General features: G+C 37.5%; 1 protein-coding gene across 1 annotated transcript in view; it reads right to left on the reverse strand.

Moving 5' to 3' along the window:
* The window catches only part of LDAH (lipid droplet associated hydrolase), a 106,447-nt gene that overhangs the window by 11,086 nt on the left and 73,785 nt on the right, over positions 1-21,576 (reverse strand). The window contains exon 6 of the mRNA XM_045549122.1: positions 4,137-4,219. Within this exon, the coding sequence (XP_045405078.1) occupies positions 4,137-4,219 (83 nt within the window). The remainder of the gene's footprint in view (positions 1-4,136; positions 4,220-21,576) is intronic.

Raw genomic sequence — 21,576 nt, forward strand, 5'->3', positions numbered from 1 at the left:
TTGGTCAGTGGCTATGTCATGTGGTTGTCAAATGTTTTATCACCCTGATTGTTACTCCCTTGCTTAAACCCTTCAATGGATCCCCAACAACTTAAAATCATCTCTTTGGTGCAGCATATCATGGCTTCTTATTCTTAAGCCACTGCCTAAGCCACAATATCATGCTACCCAGCTTTTTCCAGTTTCTCTAACGCAGGGCTTCTTCAGTCGTGGTTGATAGGCCCAGGCAGGTCTATGGGTAGGAAGGAGGTGTTATGTACACTTGGAAAAGAATTATTTATTTAGCTTCTAACTATAATTTAGCATTTCCTTCAATTGTAAATACAGGCAACAAACCATACTTTTTGTAATGCCTATATTTTGTCATCTATAAAAATTATGGATATTTTCAAATCATAGTAAACTTGCTATAGATAACTAAAAAATTATTTATACTCATTACAAATTTACAATAGAAATTCTGACTGAGATTATATCTCAATAGTCAATGTATAAATAAAGATGCATATATTACTATATCACAAATTTGTTTTTAAAATATTTTGATAACTATATTTCAATATAATTGGTTTCTTCTGTAATCTCATGTACTTATTTTATGCATTTAACATTATTCTGAGTATGGGTTCAGATACTTTAATGAGAAAGCCAGAAAGATCCATGGCACAGAAAAGGTTCAGAATCCATGCTCTAATTAATGGCTTCTCCATCTGTCTCTCTCTCTGCTCATCTATCTATCATAGATTCATTGATTGTTTACCAGGTATCATGAATTGTGCTAGGTCCATAGGATATCAAGATGAGGAAAACACAGTTCCTTACCTCAACGTGGGGGAGAGGGGAAGCCGGATCATTTAAATACTGTGTGGTAAATGAGGTATTATAACTTTACATAGGGAGCCACGGAGGCCAATGGGGGGACATCTGGCCAAACCAGAAGCTGAGGCCTCTTAGAGATGCCACTCAAGCCAAGTTTTAAAGGACAAGTAGGATTTAGTCAGGTGAAGAAATAACATAACCTATGATGTCATAAACCATGGTATACGCTTTTGGAAACAACTATGAGTCTGATATATTTGGTCCAGGAAAGGGAAATAAATTGATCCTATGTTGAAGCACCACAAAAAAACACAACTGTTCAATGCTGTATATAAAGTCTCTAGACCTTGGAAGGAAGACAATCAGCCCCGTAGACTTTTCAGAGTTAAAAAAAAAAAAGGCCTGGCCAGGTGCGGTGCCTCATACCTGTAATCCGAGCACTTTCGGAGGCTGAGGCGTGAGGATTGCATGAGGGGAGGAGTTTGAGACCAACCTGGGCAACATAGCAAAACCCTGTCTCTACATGAAATAAAAAAACTAGTGGGCACGGTGGTTATGATTGGGCCATTGCACTGCAGTCTTGGCAAGAGAACAAGACCCTGTCTTTAAAAAAAAAGCCTATTTTCCTCAAGAATATAAAAAGCCCTCTTCATGTGGGCAATGGAAATCAATAAGTAGAAACTTTGAATTTGGAACCAAAGCCTGCTGATAACAGCATGACAGTTTTCTAGGGGAGGAGAAAGAAGTAGAAAGCCATCTGCATGACACAGTAAAGACAGTATTTTCAGACTAGCTTTTCTGTGGCATCCTGGCTGGACAGCACAAAGATACATTTTTCAAAACTGTTTTAAGTTGAATAACTGAGATATATGGAACGATTTTTGCAAGAAAATGTGCAGCTCGAAAACTTTTCACATGGGACAGCCCTGGATAGGTATGGAGTTTCTGAATGACTTTGGGTGGAAATGGCACAGAGTATCCTTGATCAGAATATCTAAAATAGGGAGATTTCTAATCCTAGGAACTGGTTTTCCAGTTAGACTAGTTATCAGGGGTGTTTGGAAGGCAGGAGGCAATGCCCACTATCTTCCTAGAACTATGTGCACTTTTAAGTTTCCTTTTCCCAAGGAGACTGAGACATATTATGTTGATTCAACTTTTACCAATATTAAATTACAGCATGTTTCCTCTTTTTCATTACAGAAACAAAAAGTTGCAATAAACTTCCTGTCTCTTTGTACCTAGTTTCACTTAGGAATTAGAATTGTATTATTCTAGCAGAGAGCTCAAATTTAGCTGGTGGAACAGATAATCAATTAACTGCAAGGTAGCTTTATATCATTAAAGTAAACAATTCCTTGTTGCCACAATCCTACAGGCACATTTAACACCATCTTAAAAACAAAACTATTCCCTGGAGTTGGAAGTTTACTCGTATGACTGTGTGTTAATACTGACCTTGAAATGTCTGCCATCTACCATTATGCCCCCATATTTCTCCCATAAAAGTTTCAGTAAACTTACAGCCCTGACACAGTTACCATGAACAGACCCCTATCTGGGAATGATTACACGTGCATATGGATTTAACTTAGGACAGGAATAAGTTAGCACCTTTCTCTGACCTTTTCCTGAGCACAACATACAAGCAGAATCCAGAGATGATGAGTATTTTACAGCAGCTGGCTTCCACAGGTGGTAAGACGGGCTCTGACATATGATGGGTCTAGTCATTCAGAAGTGTGAATTTTGGAAGTGAGCATCTGCCAGTCTTATTATTAACTGAGAGCTGAGTTGTTTTTATGAACTTCCAAATCTGGAAAACCTAAATGCATTTTTGAAACAGATTCACTTATAATTTAACTGCAAAATAAAATAGCATTTTTCTTGTATTTTCATATCCCTCAATGACTAGAAGCAGCTGAAAGCCCTGGAGAGAGCATTTCCTAAGGCCCCAATATCCTCCATTCAGCTAGTGAGGGCTTCCTCCTGGTTTCGACAGTTCAATCTCTAGCCAATTGCTGTTTCAGAAATATGAGGACCACTAAACCCATAAGACAAAAACAGACTGGCATTTTCAAAAGTCCTTTCTGGGTGAATATTTACAATATTCTGAAAATATTTTTTAAGAACATACACACTTCTTGCTTTAAGATAATTGTATTAGGAGGTTATAGAAATATGGAAATATGAATTAACACTGTAGGCAAGTTTAAGTCAAATGTATCAACGTTTATAAGGGGATTCTAAGCCCAACAGGGTACCTAAGGTTTTACTTGCAGATTTTAGGTTCCCAGGCCCTGTAAGAGTTTGCCACTCAGCAGGGATTTTTCACTGCACCGAGCAGATATCATAGTTTAGCACCAGCTGGAAAGATCAAGAGTAGTACTGTCCAATAGAAGTATAAAGCAAGGCACATATGTAATTTAAAAATTTTCTAATAATAATGTTTTAAAAAATATAAAGGAATGGGTAAAATTACTTTCAATATATTTTATTTAACCCACTATATCTAAAATACTATTATTTCAATGTATAATCAATATAAAAATTAATGAAATATTTTACTATTTGGGGGAGTACTAAGCTTTTGAAATCCAATGTACATTTTACACTTATAGCACATCTCAATTCAGATAGCCACAAATAACCACATGTGACTTGTGGCTACAGTATAAGACAATACAGCTCCTTCCTACTCAGGATGGACAGAAAAATGATGCCGTGGGAGTATCACAGCCACCCAAATTCTAGGGTGCTTAGACATATTCTAAACCACAGTCCCCTGACAGTTCAGAGATTGGCCCTTTAAATGTGTTTGTGCATGATTCTAGTATTTTCAGGATAACTTACAAATGATAAGTATTTCAGAAAACTGATCTTGGTGTCAAAGTAGGACATTCCTACTCTAATGCATTGGAGAATAAGATAGACAGGCTCACTAGTTCTCAGGTCATATATAATGTTAGTTCTTTTCCACTGTTTTATTTATATTTCAGCATAACTCATTTATTCTATAAATAGCAAGTCTTCTCAGTACAAGGCCCAGAGAGGCTGAAATGGACTAACAAAATAGAAAAGTATTGATTCTAAAAATAGATTCAACAAAACCAGGTGGCAAAATATATTTAAGTAACTATGCAATAAGCTTTACTACTCTTTATGCAACTTTCAAGGATAACATTAATTTTAACTGTGTCTCAACCTATAAACCTTTGAGCTCTTACAGATTCTAACCAATTCTAGTCCTTTATCCTCAGTAAATATTTCTGCCCATCTACTTGTTACTTATCCCCTTGCAGCACCAAAGTGATTACCTTAGATAGATGTTCCTTTATGGTTTCGTTGTCTCTCTCTACCATCTTCATCATTTCTTGGGCTCCGAGGTAGGCAGAATTAGCTATGTTTAAAAAATAAAAAGTATTGGGAATGCAAACTAGTGCAACCCCTATGGAAAGCAATATGGAGATACCTTAAACAGATTCAAGTAGACCTACCATTTGATCCAGCAATCCCATTATTGGGCATATACCCAGAAGAACAAAAGTCATTCTTTAACAAAGACACCTGTACCCGAATGTTTATAGCAGCACAATTCACAATTGCAAAGATGTGGAAACAACCCAAGTGCCCATCAATCCACGAATGGATTAGTAAACTGTGGTATATGTATACCATGGAGTACTACTCAGCTATAAGAAATAATGATGATACGACATCTCTTTGGTTCTCCTGGAGAGAGCTGGAACCCATTATACTAAGTGAAGTATCCCAAGAATGGAAAAACAAGCATCACATGTACTCACCAGAAAACTGGTTTCCCTGATCATCACCTAAATGTACATCAGGGAAGGATACCAATTGGATATCAGACTGGGATGGGGGGTGGGGGGAGGGGATGGGTGTATGCCTACATGACGAGTGCGTTACGCACCCTCTGGGGAATGGTCATGCTTGAAGGTGCAGACCCGGGGAGGTGGGGGCGGGGAGGGGATGGAGGTATGACTACATGATGAGTGCCAGGCGCACTGTCTGGAGAATGAGAACGGACGCGCTTGGGACTCTGACTCGGGGGGATGGGCGGGACATGGACAATGTATATGACCTAAACTTATGTACCCCCATGATGAGCTGAAATAAAAAAAAAAAAATAAAAAAAAAATAAAAAGTAAAACACTTAGAATATACAGAATAAACACAAATGTCAAATTAACTTTAGTAAACTCATGTTCCTTCCTTTTCTTTTGGCAAGTGCTATCTGATTTAAGGTATTGGTGGGGCCAAGAAAGGCATGCGAGTCAGGTAACATGCATAGTGTCTGGAAGCAAGAGCATATCCTATAAAAGAACCTTCTCTCAACCTCACTTGGCTTCTTGATAGCAAAGTTTAGCAGTTCGATGGCCTAACATCAGATACCACAGCAGATGACATGTGTAACTGTACCTGACTAAAAGTATTATTATGATTTAAAGATTAGAAGCACAAATTATTATAGATAAATCATGTATACCAAGGAAATGCACACAGTTATTAACATGAAACTATACTGGCTTTTTTTTTTTTTTTAAAGGAAACAACTAAAAAGAATGTTTATTTTAAAAAATAGGTTTAAAGGATCTCTAAGCGTTTTCAATGAGAGTTAGTCCCATTATACTGGTTGCAAAATGAGCGAAGTGATGCTCACGTTCAAGATGTCAAACACCTGGGAAAGAAGAAGAAAGCCAGAGATAACATGAATTTATGTGGCTTTCTGGTAAGAAAATTGTCATTCAATGTTCTGTGCCTTGAGCTCCATTTTGGCTGATACTATTAATTTGCTTTCTTTTTTGTTAGTATTAGCCTGGTATATGTCCTTCCCTTTATTTTCAATCTTCTGTCACTTTAAGTACTACTCTTGAAATCACATAAGTGGACTTCTTTAAAAGCACAGTTTGAAAGTCTGTCTCTTACATAAAGGGACTAAAAGATATTCGTGTATATTGAGATCAAAGATGTTTGGTCTAACTCCAGTCATCTGTCTGTATATCCTATGCTTTGCTATTTTCGACTCTTCTTTAGTATGAATGATGAGTTTTCCTCCCCACGCTGGCTTTAAAAAACTTCTTTTTATTAATAGTCTCAAAGCATAAATTCCATTTTTATTCAAATAGTGGTTAAGCCTTACCCCTAAACATTGGAAAACTTATGTATTTTTTTCTTTTGCTATCTGGAATTACTCATCCAAACACAGCGGGCCCTGAGCATACTTGCACTTTCCCCATGCCTTCCTCCCACTCTGTCCCCACCCCATGGTTTAAATTAGAGGGAATTTTAGTTCCAGATTATTTTTTTACATTTTGCCTCTACTTTCCTTGCTTAAGGTTTTATCAAGGTAACACACACACACACACGCGCACGCACACGCACACACAGTTTATATATCAAACATCATAGAAATGCTTACAGTGAAAAACCATAGTTTCTTGTTCCATTGTTTCCCACCTCTAGACCCATTCCTCACAGAAAACTTCTCTTTAACTCTTTTAGCTGTTTGCCCACTAGGTATCTCCATACTGCTAAACATGTATGATCATCTTGTTATTTCTCAGTAACTTATTCATTACCTTTGCCAAGCTGCTATGACAGATGAGGATTTAGCTCACTATGGCCCTCACATTCCTCCTTGTGGTCTTTTCAATATGTTTATATCTTATTTTTACTTCCTCTATTATTACTTAAATAATACATTTACAGTTTTATTTCTAAATATTGTTCACCGTTGGGGCAAGTAGTGTATGAGACCACATTTCCATTCTTACAATAGCCCCCTCCTCAATATTTGTTTTTGTTATAGCTACCTTTTTTCCCCAGCTCTCCACCCCATCAATATCCTTTTGAGTCAGTTTTTCTTGGAGACCTCCTTTCCAGGACCCTCAGACCTGCTCTAACCTGGACTGCAATCAACTTAGAATTTCCTTTAGCTGCCTTCTTGGGTTGTTCCCATTGTTTTCTAAGTCCCAGTTAATTAACTCATTCATTTGTTTATTCATTCAAAGATGACTGAGCACCTACTATAGACAGATGTTGGCACTGGAGATAAAGCAATAAACAAGAAAGAAAAAGCGTCTGCCATTATTGAGCTTATAATTCAGTGCTGGCAGCAGGTGAGTAGACAAAATACATGATAGATAGTGAGAAAGTGCTATGGAGAAAAATAAAATAAGCTCAGGAGACAGACTGTGCAGTGACAATGGTGGCCTATTTTAAGTGCACTGAAAAGGCCTCTCTGATAAAAGGATGTGTGAACAGAGACCTGAATGAACTAAGGAAGTGGGCCATGCAGACTCCAGACAGAGAACAGACTGGGAAACGCTTGCTGTGTCTCAGGACAAGAAGAAGAGCACTGGGGCTGCCTAGGGTGGAGTGGGTGGGAAGGGCTGAGGGATAATGGGTGGGAGAGTAGCGAGGGGCCAAGGGCCCATTCCTCTTCTTGTCTGTTATTGCCTAGGCTGTTTTGGGGGTGTATCTTTAGATAACTTCTTAAGGGAAAGAGTACTAGAGGAGAAATTTCTGGAGCTTCTGCCTATCTGAAAAAGCCTATTTTTTACCTTCACACTTGACTGACAGTTGGCTAGTTAGAGAACTGCACATTGAAAATAATTTTCCTCAGAACCTAGAAGACACTGGCTCTACTATCTTTAAATATCTGCTATTTTTGATGAGAAGCTTAGACCACTTTGATTCTCATGCCTTTGAAGGCATTTGTGCATGTGCGCGCAATTCTGATATTTAATGATGATGTGCCTTGATGTGGGTCTTTTTCAATTGTTTCCAGTAACTAATAAAAAGGTACATTGGAATTAGATTTTATAAATGTTTACATATCTATTTTTTTTTCTGTTTACACATTGATTCATAGTTTGGCTGTGTATAGAATTCTAAGCTGGAAAATGGGATATCCTCCAAATTTATTTTCTTCCAGCACCCAAGGTTAACGATTCTGATTCCAGTTTCTTGGCATGTGACTACTTCCTTCCACCCTATCCCTATCCCCATTAAACCCAGGAGTTCTTAGTATCTTCATTTTATCTCTGGTATTCCAAAGTTTCACAGGAATATGCCTTACTATAAGTCTTTCTTTCATTAATTGGGCAGGACATCCAGTAGGCCCATTCATTACCTGGACTGATCAACTTTAGCTCTGGAAATTTTTCTTTTATTATTTCTTTGATAATTTCTTCCCCTCTTTTCTCTGTCCTCTCTTTCTGGAACTCCTACTAGTTGTTGGACCTCTTGGACTAAGCCTCTAAGTCATATTTTTCTTCTATAGCCCTTCTCTTTGCCTATTTATATTACTTTCTAGGAGATTTCTTCGACTTTCTCTTCTAACTCTGTATATTGAATTTTTATTTTGGCTGTGAAAATTTCAATTCCAAGAACATTTTCTTGTTTTCTTTCCTTTTTCACAGCATTCTATTCTTTATTTTATAGATGTTTTACTCATCATCTTTCTGAGATTACAGGGCCATTTTTAAATAAAGGGGTTTTCTTCCTTTATTTTTTTCTTAATTTTCTTGAGTCTTCCTCCTTCCTTTGTCTGTATTTCTGTTTTGGTTTCTCTCTTACGTTGAAGAAATGTCTCATGTACTTACATTCTATAAAGCAATGTGCTCTTAGTTATATCTCATGCCCTCATCTGTATTTGTTAGTTGTGGACTCATGAAGAAAGATTGTCTTGCTGATTTGAAAAGGTTTCAGTTAAGACAACTGTCAGGGGAAAGGCCATGTTTTCCTACTGGGATAGTTGTTTTACATTTTCTTTTTGACAAACTGTGTTTCTATATCCTATTATTTCCCCTACAAATATAAGCTATAAAGTTTAGGAAAAGCATTTATTCATGTCTCTTCCTCTAGCTTTGACTTTTTGAGAGTTCAGATCCTTTGTTCCCAGACATGAAATACTCTGTATTTCAGGGATACCATGTAGAAACATCCTTTTCCTTTTCCATGCAGTCAGAACGACCAGCTTCTTTCCTATTAGAGCAGGTCCTGCAGGACTTGATGGACAACCATCCACTTACCAGCTCTCTTGTGCAATGTGGCTACACTGAGTGTAACGTGGACAGGTTACCTCCAGCTAAGATTCTAATTTCTTGGCATAGTGTTCCAAAGGCCACTTTATCTGCAGTGTAGGCCCAGTTTAGCTGAGATGGGTAACAAGATTTGTTTCCTCACCTTCCCTGTAGACACAGTAGGTCTGAATTATCTGTTGCCTTGAGGCTGAGTGTTATACTCCGAAGAGTGAAAGCATAGTACCTTCTCATACATGACATAAGAATCCCAAGTAGCAGCCCTTGTTAGGTGCAAGGTGAGGTATGTAGTCATCATTTTCTCTTAGGTGGGATCTTTCTCAATCTAATTCAGGGCACTTGAAATTCGACAGAACACTATGACCATCAATAAAGCATTACTCTGTAATTGTAAACATCAAAAATTTCTTGAAACAAATGAAAATATAAACACAATATATCTGTGAGATACAGCAAAAACAGTACTAAGAGGGAAGTTTATAGCAATAAACACCTACATCAGAAAAAGAGAAAGACTTCAAATAAACAATCTAACAATGCACCTCAAGGGACCAGAAAAGCAAGAACACACCAAACCTCAAATTAGTGGAAGGAAAGAAAGAAAGATCAGAGCAAAAATAAGTGAAATTGAGATAAAAATTACAAAAGATTAATGAAACAAAGTTGGTTTTTTGGAAAGACAAATAAAATTGACACACCACAAAACCAAATAAATAAAATCAGAGACAATACAAGAAACATCACAAAGGATACCACAGAAATACAAAGGACCATTAGTTACTATTATGAAGAACTATACGCTAACGAATTGGAAAACCTGGAATGAATGGATAAATTCCTGGACACAAACATGAAGAAACAGAAAACCTGAAAAGAATGAGTAATAAGATCTAAGCAGTAACAAAAAATCTTCTATGAAAGAAAAGTCTAGGACCTGATGGATTCACTGCCGAATCCTACCAAACATTTAAAGAACTAATACCAGTTCTACTCAGACCATTTTTAAAAAATTGCAGAGGAAGAAATACTTCCAAACTCATTCTATGTGGCTAGCATTATCCTGACAAGAAAACCAGATCAGGACATAAAAAAACAAACAAATGAACAAACAAATGAAACTATATGCCCATATCCCTGATGAACATACATGCAAAAATCCTTAACAAAATACTAGCAAACTGAATTCAACAACACATTAAAAAGATCATTCACCATGATCAAGTGGGATTCATCCCAGGGATACAAGGATGGTTCAATATATGCAAATCAATAAATGTAATATATCACAGCAACAGAACCAGGGACAAAAACCATATGATCATTTCATTAGATGATGAAAAAACATTCAATAAAACTCAACATTCCTTCATGATAAAAACTCTCAACAAATTGGGTATAGAAGGAACATACCTCACAATGATAAAGGCTATATATATGACAAACCCACAGCTAATATCATACTGAATGGAAAAAATCTGAAAGCCTTCCACTAAGATCTGGAAGAAGACAAAGATGCCCATTCTGATCACTTGTATTCAACATAGTACTGGAAGTCCTAGCCAGAGCAATTAGGCAAGAGAGAGAAATAAAGGGCATCTAGGTTGTAAAAGAAGAAGTCAAATTACCCTTATTTGCATATTATATGATTTTACGTTTAAAAAAACCTGAAGACTCTACAAAAAAACTCTTAAAACTAATAAATAAATTCAGTTAAGTTGCAGGATACAAAATCAACATACAAAACTCAGTTTATATATGTTAACCAGGATCAATCTGAAAAAAAAAACTTAAGGCAAACATTATTTACAATAGCTACCAAAAAAAAAAAAAATACCTAGGAATAAATTTAACCAAACAAGTGAAAGATCGCTACAAGAAAAACTATAGAGCACTGAAATTGAAGAGGACACACACATAAAAATGGAAATATAACCCATACTCGTGGATTAGAATAACTGTAATAATATTGTTAAAATGTCCATGCTATACCCAACACAATCTACTAACTCAATGCAATTCCTATCAAAATATCCATGATATTCCTCACAGAAATAGAAAAAAATAATCCTAAACTTCCTGTGGAACCAATAAAGACCCTGAGTAGCTAAAGCAATCATCAGCAAAAAGAACAGAGCTGGAGGCATCATACCACCGGACTTCAAATTATCCTGCAAAGCTATAGTAACCCAAACAGTCAATTCATTTTCGACAAAAGTGCCAAGAACATACATTGGATAAAGGGTAGTCTCTTTAATAAATGGTGCTAGGTAAACAGGATATCCATATGCAGAAGAATGAAACTAGATCCCCATTTTCCACCATATACAAAAATCAACTCAAGATGGATTAAAAACTTAAGTGTAAGACCTGGAACTATGAAAACACTAAAAGAAAACATTGGGGAACCACTACAGGACATCGGTCTGGGCAAAGATTTTTTGGTAAGACTTCAAAAGCTAGGCAACAAAAGCAAAAATAGACAAATGAGATTACATCAAGCTAAAATGCTTCTGCACAGCAAAGGAAACAGTCAACAAAGTGAAGAGACAACCTTAGAATGTGGGAAAATATTTGCAAACTATCTATCCAATAAGGGATTGATAACCAGAATATATAAGGAACTCAAATAATAACTCAATAGCAAAAAAACCAAGTAATCTGATTAAAAAATGGGGAAAAGGCCTGAATAGTCATTTCTCAAAAGAAGACATACAAATGGCCAACAGTTATATTAAAAAAACTCGACATTACTAATCATCAGGGAAATGCAAATCAAAGCCACAATGAGCTATGATCTTACTCCAGTTAGAATGGCTATTACCAAAAAGGTAAAAAGTAACAAATGTTGGCAAGGATGCAGAGAAAGAGAAATGTTTGTGCACTATTGGTGGGAATGTAAAGTAGTACAGCTATTATGGAAAATAGTATAGAAGTTCCTTAAAAAACTAAAATAGAACTACCATATGATCCAAGAATTCTACTACCAGGTATATATCCAAAGGAAAAGAAATTAGTATATCAAAGAGATATTGACACACCCATGTTTATTGCAGCACTATTCATAACAGCCAAGGTATGGAATCAACCTAAGTGTCCATCAATGGATGAATAAAAAAAATGTGGTATATACATAATGGAATATTATTCAACCATAAAAAAGAATGCAGTCCTGCCATTTGCAGCAATATGGATGGGATGGGATGTCCTTATGGTAAGTGAAATAAGCTAGGCACAGAAGACAAATATATCACATGTCCTCACTCATATGTTAGAGCTAAAAAGCTAGCTCATGATGGTAGAGAGTAGAATGGTGGTTAACCAGAGGCTAGGAAGGAAAGTGGGAGGGATGGATAAAAAGAAGGTGGGTAAGGGGTACAAAAATAGAGTTAGATACAAGAAGTAAATTCTTGTATTCAATAGTACAGTAGGGAAATTTTGGCTGTGTATTTCAAAATAGCTAGAAGAGAAGAACTGTAATGTTCTCAATACAAAGAAAAGATAAATGTTTGAGGTGATGAATATCCCAATTACCGTGACTTGATCATTACACTTTGGAAATCATTGGTATTATCTCCTGAAGCTACACACACGCATATCATACAGACTCTGCATTTCCTCTTCTAGATAATGATCCAACAGAAACACGCGCACAAGTACAATGAGAGACAAGCATAAAAATGTTCTTGGCTGGGCACGGTGGCTCGTGCCTGTAATCCTAGCACTGTGGGAGGCCGAGGCGGGAGGATTGCTCGAGGTCAGGAGTTCAAGACCAGCCTGAGCAACAGCAAGACCCCGTCTCTACTAAAAATAGAAAGAAATTATATGGACAGCTAAAAATATATATATAGAAAAATTAGCTGGGCATGGTGGCACATGCCTGTAGTCCCAGCTACTCAGGAGGCTGAGGCAGGAGGATTGCTTGAGTCCAGGAGTTTGAGGTTGCTGTGAGCTGCGCTGACGCCACAGTACTCTAGCCCGGGCAACAGAGCAAGACTCTGTCTCAAAAAAAAAAAAAAAATGTTCTTGACAGTATTATTTTTAATAGTACCAAACTGGAAACAACCCAAATATCCAATAATAGTAAGATGAATAAATACACTGTAGCACATTCATCCAGTGGAAACACATAATGAAAGAATTGAAGCTGCATGCAACAACACAATGAACATCACAAACACAATGCTGAGTGAAAGAAGCCAGACACAAATGATTATATACTACATATTTCCAGGTGTGTAAAGTTCAAAACCAGGAAATTTTAATAAGTTTGGTAGAAGTCAAGATAGTAGTTAATTGGCGAGAATGGAATAAGAGAGACCAGCATGAGGGAGGCTTCTGAGATCTGGGCAATGGTGATTCTTGAGTGGATGGTAGTTTATGGAAGTTTGTTTTGTGATAATTCACGCAGGTATATGTTTATGTCTTAAGCACTTTTCTGTCATTCTGAAATTAGAAAAAAACTTAAAAATTCAAATAATTTGTGAGGAGTTTTGTACTTTTGAAAGTAAATTCTTCCTCAGAGAATGTACCCCAACCCACCTTTATTCCCACTCTTACTTTTCTCCTGGCAATTTCCCATCTAAGTACACTTTTTTTTTTTTAATAGAATACCAGTTTCTTTTCCAGTAATTGCTCTGAGGAAGCCATCTTTGTCATTCCTCAGAAATGCTCATAACACAACACAGTGGTCAGAAATAATAATACCAAACAGAAGTGTAATTTCCTAAGTGGAAAACACATTTCTCTTGGCAATGACTGTCAAAAGCATTCCTGGAAATCTAGCAGAATTCAGAGTTTTAAGCACCACGGTGAAGGAAATGTCTAGTTGCAGGAGTAATGGAAACAAAAACATGAAGGAAAGAGAATGATTTAGAAGAATGTTGATTGTTTACTTTTGCTTCATTACAAATGCAAATAGAAGTATATTAAAAAAAGACTCACAGAGGAGTCTAATATCCTATTTTATTTGCTACCATCATCTTCTGAAATCTGCTTAATGTCCAAATATTACTATAGGACTTCAACTTAGAGTGACTTCAAGGGCTGATATAGCTAAGTTAGGACTAAAGTCGGAAGACCAATAGGGCATTCATCTCACAAGTCAAATGTTATCACTGAATTCTCCAAGTACACATACTCTACAACAGAAGGCTGCCTTCTGTTCAACTCTTATTGACTATCTTGATGACATTTTGTCTGCCTAGAAAAATCCCAACTCATCTATCTTTTCCTCCATTACTTACCTAGGTAGAATGGATCTCTCCTTTCCTAGTACCACTGATACCCCATATCTGTTTTTATGATAGCCCTTACAACGATGTATTAAAATTCTTCATATTTGTCTGCCCTACCACACTGTAAGTAATTTAAAGGCAAGAGCTATATTTCATTCATTATTCTTTCTAGCGCTTATCTGAGCACTCCGTTCATGCCAGGTATCAGTCAGGAAAGCTTGTCAAATGAAGTAAATAGGAAGAGACTAAAGAAGAAGGTTGCTCAGCTAGTGTTTCAAGGAAGGAGTGGGGAGGAAAAGCCTGCTGGCTTATCTGAAGTGGCCCAGGAGCTGACAACAGCATGGAGGCTGAAGTACACTGACAATGGTAAGCCACGCTGGCAGATAAAGGCATAAAAGTAGGACGAATAGTTACAGACAAGAGGACAAGCTTCCACGTAAGCAGCAGTCATAGCAACCAGTGACAATGGAGAAGCAAGTAAAATCACAATTAATGATAAAATGGAAGTTTCTGAGGTGATGGATGAATAGCTTTCTGAGTAGAACTAGGGGGTGGGAAGCCAAGTTGTCCTGCTGTTTTGGGAGTAGGTGGCTTAGTACTACTAGTAAGATTCCACGGTAGAATTCCCTGGTTTGCTTGGCTTTATCATTATACTGGGGAGAGGGGATTATTGGTGCTGAAGCAAAGGGAATTATTAGAGGTGGGCATGGTTTAATTAGGACAGGTGAATTTTGGAGGTAGGAAATCTACCATATGTGGGTGCGTACACTGCAGTATAAAATGTGATTTTTTTATTCCTGGTCTGCTCCGGCTGAAGTAAGTACTACTTTAGTCAACATTAAATAATAATCATAGGAACTGAGATGGGCTCTACTATGGATAGGTACATTTAGACAAGATTTGAAGAAGATTTGCAACAATTAAGAAACAAACCCCAGTCTGAGATTATTTTGTCAAGGGCTTACAAAGTTCAAAGACATTCTGGAAGAATATGGCTATGGTGGCTCTTAATTACGGTGGACAGGGGTTGGAGTTAACTATCATAGCTAGGTGTTTGGTAGGTAGGGTAGAAAGATGAGTTCCAAGATCACCTTATAGTGGGGATGTAGTAGATAAAATGTAACTACCCAAAAGCCAGTTAAAAAATTCATTTCCCTTGATTTCCTCTATTGAGACATGGGAAAGTCAAAATATATGGTTTCTCTATATCCCTTACACTGAGGGATGTGGCACAGTTCTGGCTGCTAAACTAAAGGAAGAAGTTCCTGGGGGAAGACTTTCTTTCTGTGTAAGTCAAAACCTAATAAGAAATAAGCCTTTTGCTTTTCTCCCCTTTTCCTTTCTTTCTGTCTGAATGTCAGACATAAGGCCTAGAGCTGCAGGTGCCATCATGTGACCATGAGGTGACAAGCATAAGGCTAAAGATCTATGCATTAAGGACAACAGAGTAGGAATACAGAAAGAACCCACGTACCTGATGACATTGTTGAGATGTTATTTAGCTCTCAACTGCCTATACCCAGATTTCTCGGTGCATGAGAAAAGTAGATCCCTATCTGTTTAGGCCACTAAAATTTAGCTTTCTGTAATCTATAGTCAAAATCAATCCCAGCTGATAAAAGTGACTAAAGATAGGGCCTTTAAATTTTCTCACTGTTTTTGGTGATAGCCCAGGGGCTGACATTGTGCTTAACCTCCTATCAGATTCTGGTACTTCAGCGTGGGAGGAGGGTGACGTCATGCCATATCTATCTATATATATCTGGCGCTGCCTGAGTGGAGGCAGAGGCAGGAGCTGATTGAAAGAGAGCCTTTCCTAGGATAGCCCCTCCTAGCACATCTTCCAACTACCCTTGAGACTGGCAAGATTTGCTGATTATAAGGGAGTTAGGCAGGTTCAGGCCAAGCAGGGCTGCATGGTAGCAAAGTTTGGAGTTGAAGAGAGATTGTGAGACCAGAAAATTCCGGAGACATGAGCAGCCCACATTCCAACAGAACTTTATGCAGACAAAGCTGTAGGCAGACTAAGGCTGGATACTCAGAAAGGCATATACCCGCAAAGTTTGTCAAAAGATTAAGATGAAGCCTTCTTATAAGGGGAAATTCTTCAGCAGTTCTTCATTTTTTTTCTAGGTTGTTTTCCATCTTTCCTAATGGTGCCAAGTATAGCTTTTAACAATGTGAAAAGTAGACCTAAAAAAGTAATTCTCCCATTACAAAATTTTTGCATAATTTGGAGAAATGTTAATTATTCAACACAATTTATTATGTGTTTTTCTATAAGCCAGGATTTTGGTTATTATGACCATTAATTTAGTCTGAAAACAGACAATCTTACCTAAGTGACACTGAATTCACGAAAGTGAAAAACAACTGAAGGTGTTCTATGATTTAAAAAACAAATACAATTTTTCAGACTGGTAGATAATTTTAAAATATAAGTAAAAATTCCTTTAGAAAACACAATTCATAATTGCAAAGATGTGGAAACAACCCAAATGCCCATCAATTCACAAATGGATAAGTATATTGTGGTATATGTATACCATGGAGTATTACTCAGCTATAAGAAATAACGGTGATACAACATCTCTTTGGTTCTCCTGGAGAGAGTTGAAACCAATTATACTAAGGGAAGTATCCCAAGAATGGAAAAACAAGCATCACATGTACTCACCAGAAAACTGGTTTCCCTGATCACCTAAATGCACATTTGGAATGATACCAATTGGATACCAGACTGAGGCGGGGGGCGTGGGGGGAGGGGATGGGTGTATGCCTACATGATGAGTGCGTTGCGCACAGTCTGGGGAATGGTCATGCTTGAAGGTGCTGACTCGGGGAGGTGGGGGGTGGGGGGAGGGGATGGAGGTATAACTACATGGTGAGTGCCAGGCCCACTGTCTGGGGAATGGACACGCTTGAAGCTCTGACTCAGGGGGATGGGAGGGACATGGGCAATGTATATAACCTGAACTTTTGTACCCCCATAATAAGCTGAAATAAAAAAAAAAAAAAAGGAAAAAAAATTCCTTTAGAAAAAGTAGTAAGATATTAATTGGGCCATTTAACTCTAAACTAGATATGATATCCTAGTACCATATCTAATCACCTTTTGCCCTAAATCCTAATATTGACCCAAAAAAAAAAAAAATCTTTTCCTTCATTCCTGAATTTTAGGTTAACCTTCCATGAATCATGAAAAGCTACAGTTGGGTTTTATAAACAGATTTTCACAAGCTGTTCACATAAGTGACAGCATAGGTAACATGGGAATTCGATTTCATCTTATTCAAAAAAATTATTCTGGGGCCAGGTGCAGTGGCTCATGCTTATAATCCTAGCACTTTGGGAGGCCAAGGCAGGAGAATCGCTTGAGGCCAGGAGTTCAAGACCAGCCTGAGCAGGAGTAAGAACCAGTCTCTACAAAAAATAGAAAAATTAGCCAGGCGTGGCAGCACATGCCTGTAGTCCCAGCTACTTGGGAGGCTGAGGCAGGAGGATCGCTTGAGCCCAGGAGTCTGAGGTTGCAATGAGCTATGATGACATCATGGCACTCTAGCTCGGGGGACAAAGCAAGACCCCTGTTTCACCAAAAAAAAAAAAAAAAATTCTGGGATTGAGTTAAAAATATTTTGAGAAGAAATTTGTGATTCTTTAGTGAAGCTTATGATGTCAGCTAATTAAATAGTCCTTTCATTTTATATCATTTATTTTATAGCATTGTAAATGTTTTAAAAAGTTATTTTCATATTGATTAAGGAAAGGAAAGATAATGAAAGTTTCTTTTGCAAGAATGTATTCAACAAAGTAAAGTAATCCACCAGGAATTCCCTGTATCTCTGCGCTATGTTTTTCTAGTTAGGTAACCGAAAGGAATTAACCCATCAATTTGGCCTAACAAATGAAAAAACCTTGAAATATTTTAAAAAGTTAATTATTTTGACCTATTATACTGCTGAGCTAAAACGTATTTTCTTTTAGCTTTGATCAGAAAATCCAATTTAGCTGTCTCAGTGAAGTCTATTTTTCATGAGAAATATGTAGTACTAAACATTCCAGAATTAAAATAAAGAAAAAAATCCACATATGTTCTTTAAAAATAGTATTTAAAATAATCGAGTTACACAAATTATACTGATGAATACTTGTAAAGTTTACAATGTATGCTAATTGAATTAGTATGCTAGTCTTCTCTGAAGGCTGGATAGGAAATGATGTTTCACTAACATACTGGAGAAAAACGCTAATGCCACAGAACTCTAACCTACAGAAGGGATGTGCCACCTTTGCCAAAATAATTGACTATTTTGGTTCCCTGAATTTTTCAGAGCTTACAACAACAACAACAAAAAAATGTATGTATAAACTAAAGGATACAGAAAACCAGTTTCTATCTAGATAGGGCAGGATTTATTATCCACTAGTTGGACTAGCAAACTTCCTCCATTTGTTTCCGCAAGATTTCTACTGAAGCACAGACATTACATAATGTGCAAACACTGCAAGGCCTCCTAAAAGTCAAGCTGGCAAGTTAAAGGTCATTGTCTGGATGACAGTCAAGCCACAGAGAAGCAAATCTGCAGGGGGAATATCTGGCTGGGCCAGATTCCTGGTTGGGAATGATCTCTGACCTGATTTTCTTTTCCCTTGATAACCCTTTTCTTCATGTAACTTGAAAATCACGCCCCCAACCCAAGTGGTTGTTATGAATGTTGGTTACCTTCACCATTCATGGGCATAAACTCTGGTGAAGCCCACTAATCATCTGCAAGCATATGGGTCTTCTGCTAATGAGTGTTGCTCCCTCTTAGCTGGGACCTTCTTCCATTTGTACTTAAGTACTAGGATTCACCAAAGGACGGCCAGGGCAAGCCTGGGCAAAGGAATCTTCTTTGATGGTTATTGCAAGAGGAGGCAAGAGTGGCACTGGGGATCTAGAGAGAGCAGGTGGAAGTGGATGACTAGGATGTCTGAGCTGCTTCGTAAATGATGAGTGCAGGGTCACTACTATAGTGAACTAAGTACCCAAGTAGGGAATGAACCAAGAACCCAAAGAAGAAAGAAGACAGGTAATTTTTGCCTCCTTTCCTCTACCTAAGGTTATACAGACTGGGTGGGCAATGTGAAGAAAACAGAGACCACTGAAGCACTGGTTACTTGGACATCAGAAGTCTGGATTAGAGCCAAGGGATTAGAAAATGAGAGAAGGAAAGGATGTCAGAAATAAGAGAGCTGTGCTATAAAAGTTTGTAAGTTGGTTGATTCGAATAGAGATGAAGCAGTGTGGCTGAATGCTCAGTCTGGTTTACAAAGTGTTTTGCACAGTATTATAACACTACTATGTTTGTATGAGAGTGGAAGCCCAGTGTTCCTCAAGCAACAATGTGGCTGGAAGGCTCTGGTTGGTTTGCCTTAAGTCAGGGAGAAAAATATGTCTTATGCCCAAACTGACTTATTCCTTGCCACCTGTACTTACACGGCTGCTGGCAGATACAGTAGGAGGTGGATTACTACAACTAAAAGGAAGATTTCTTTCTTTCAAGTAGAGACTTTGGAGCCTACTTCTCCAAAAGAGTGCTTATAACTCTGGTACAGGAAAAATTAGAAAATATCTTTATATAACTACTGTTCTAAATAAAAACATTAAACACTTGATTGTATGTTCTGTGAGGACTGCTGGAAAGTATCCAGCTATGTAACCGTTCTTGTCGTATTAACAATGGCTGGATACTTTCTGGACAACCCTCGTATGTAAGGTGTTATATATTCACTAAATATATAATTAAGTATAATTTGTTATACCCAGAATTTTCCTAGAAACAGAAAAGCAAATAAAAGTTATATCTCATGTCCTGATTTGGGTTTAGAAAATATTTCTAAAGAGGCATAAAGAAAGGACAGGTACCTGCATATCTAATGGTGCCCTTAGTCCTGAGGCTCTGGGTCCTCAACCTTCTCAATGTCTCAAGGACAAGGAGCACCAAATTCAGGCAATCAGAATGAAGGGAGCATGTTTCCTAGGGAGGAAAATGGTGTCCCAAGCTGGAGAATGCCTTTGTTTTTAATTCAATTATTATATTAAGATAATTATAGATTTACACACAGGTGTAAGAAGCAATAAAGAGAAATGGCCAGGTGTAGTGGCTCAGGCCTGTAATCCTAGCACTCTGGGAGGCTGAGGTGGGAGGATTGCTTGAGGTCTGGAGTTCGAGACCATCCTGAGCAAAAGCGAGACCCCATCTCTACTAAAAATAGAAAAAATTAGCCAGGCGTGGTGGTGTGTGCCTGGAATCCCAGCTACTTGGGAGGCTGAGGCAGGAGGATCACTTGAGCCCAGGAGTTTGAGGTTGCTGTGAGCTAGGCTGATGCCACCGCATTCTAGCCCGGGCAACAGGGCGAAACTCTGTCTCAAAAAAAAAAAAAAAAAAGAATAAAGAGAAATCCGCGTACACTTTACCCATTTTCTCCCAAAGATAACATCTTATAAAACTATAGTACAATACTACAACTAGGATATTGACATTGATACAGTCAAGATACAAGAGAATTTCTTCAGCATAAGGATCTCTCTTCTTGTCCTTTTATAATTGCATTAACACCCACTTTCCTCCTTCATTTTTACCCCCTTGCAATCACTAATCTATTCTCCATTTCTGTAATTTTATCATTTCAAGAATGCCATATAAGTGGAATCATACGATATATAACATTTGGGGATTGATTTTTTTTCACTGAGCATAGTTCTTTGGAGATCCATATAAGTTATTGTTTATGTTAATAGTTTGTTTCTTTTTATTGTTGAGTAGGATTTCATGGTATGACTGTACCACCATTTGTTTAACCATTTATCAACTGAAAGACATCTGGGTTGTTTCCAGTTTTTGGCTATTATGAGTAAAACTGCTATGCACATTCATATACAGGTTTTTGTGTGAACATAAGTTTTCCTTTATCAGGAATGAATGCTTAGAAGGGTAATTGCTGGGTCATATGGTAGCTGCACATCTAGTTTTTTAAGAAACTGCCAAACTGTTTTCCAGAGTAGGTGTACCATCTTACATTACCAACAGCAATGTATGAGTGATCCAGCTTCTCTGCATCCGTACCAGCCTTCGCTATAGCTATTTTTTATTTTAGCCATTCTGACAGTTGTGTAAGGATATCTCCCTGTGATTTTAATTTGCATTTTCATAATGGCTAATGATGTTGTACATCTTTTCATGTGCTTTTTTGGCATCTGTACGTCCTCTTGGTGAAATGTCTGTTCATGACTTATTCCATTGTCTAATTTGACTGCTTGGATTTTTGCTATTGAGGTTTGGGAGGTTTTACATATTCTAGATACTAGTTCTTTATCAGTTCTTTATCAGTTGTTTGTAAATATTTTCACCTAGTCTGTAGCTTGTTCTTTGAAAAATCTTTATAGAGCAACACTTTTACTTTTGATGAAG

Source organism: Lemur catta, chromosome 4 (assembly GCF_020740605.2).
Source record: "Lemur catta isolate mLemCat1 chromosome 4, mLemCat1.pri, whole genome shotgun sequence".
Lineage (NCBI taxonomy): Eukaryota > Metazoa > Chordata > Mammalia > Primates > Lemuridae > Lemur > Lemur catta.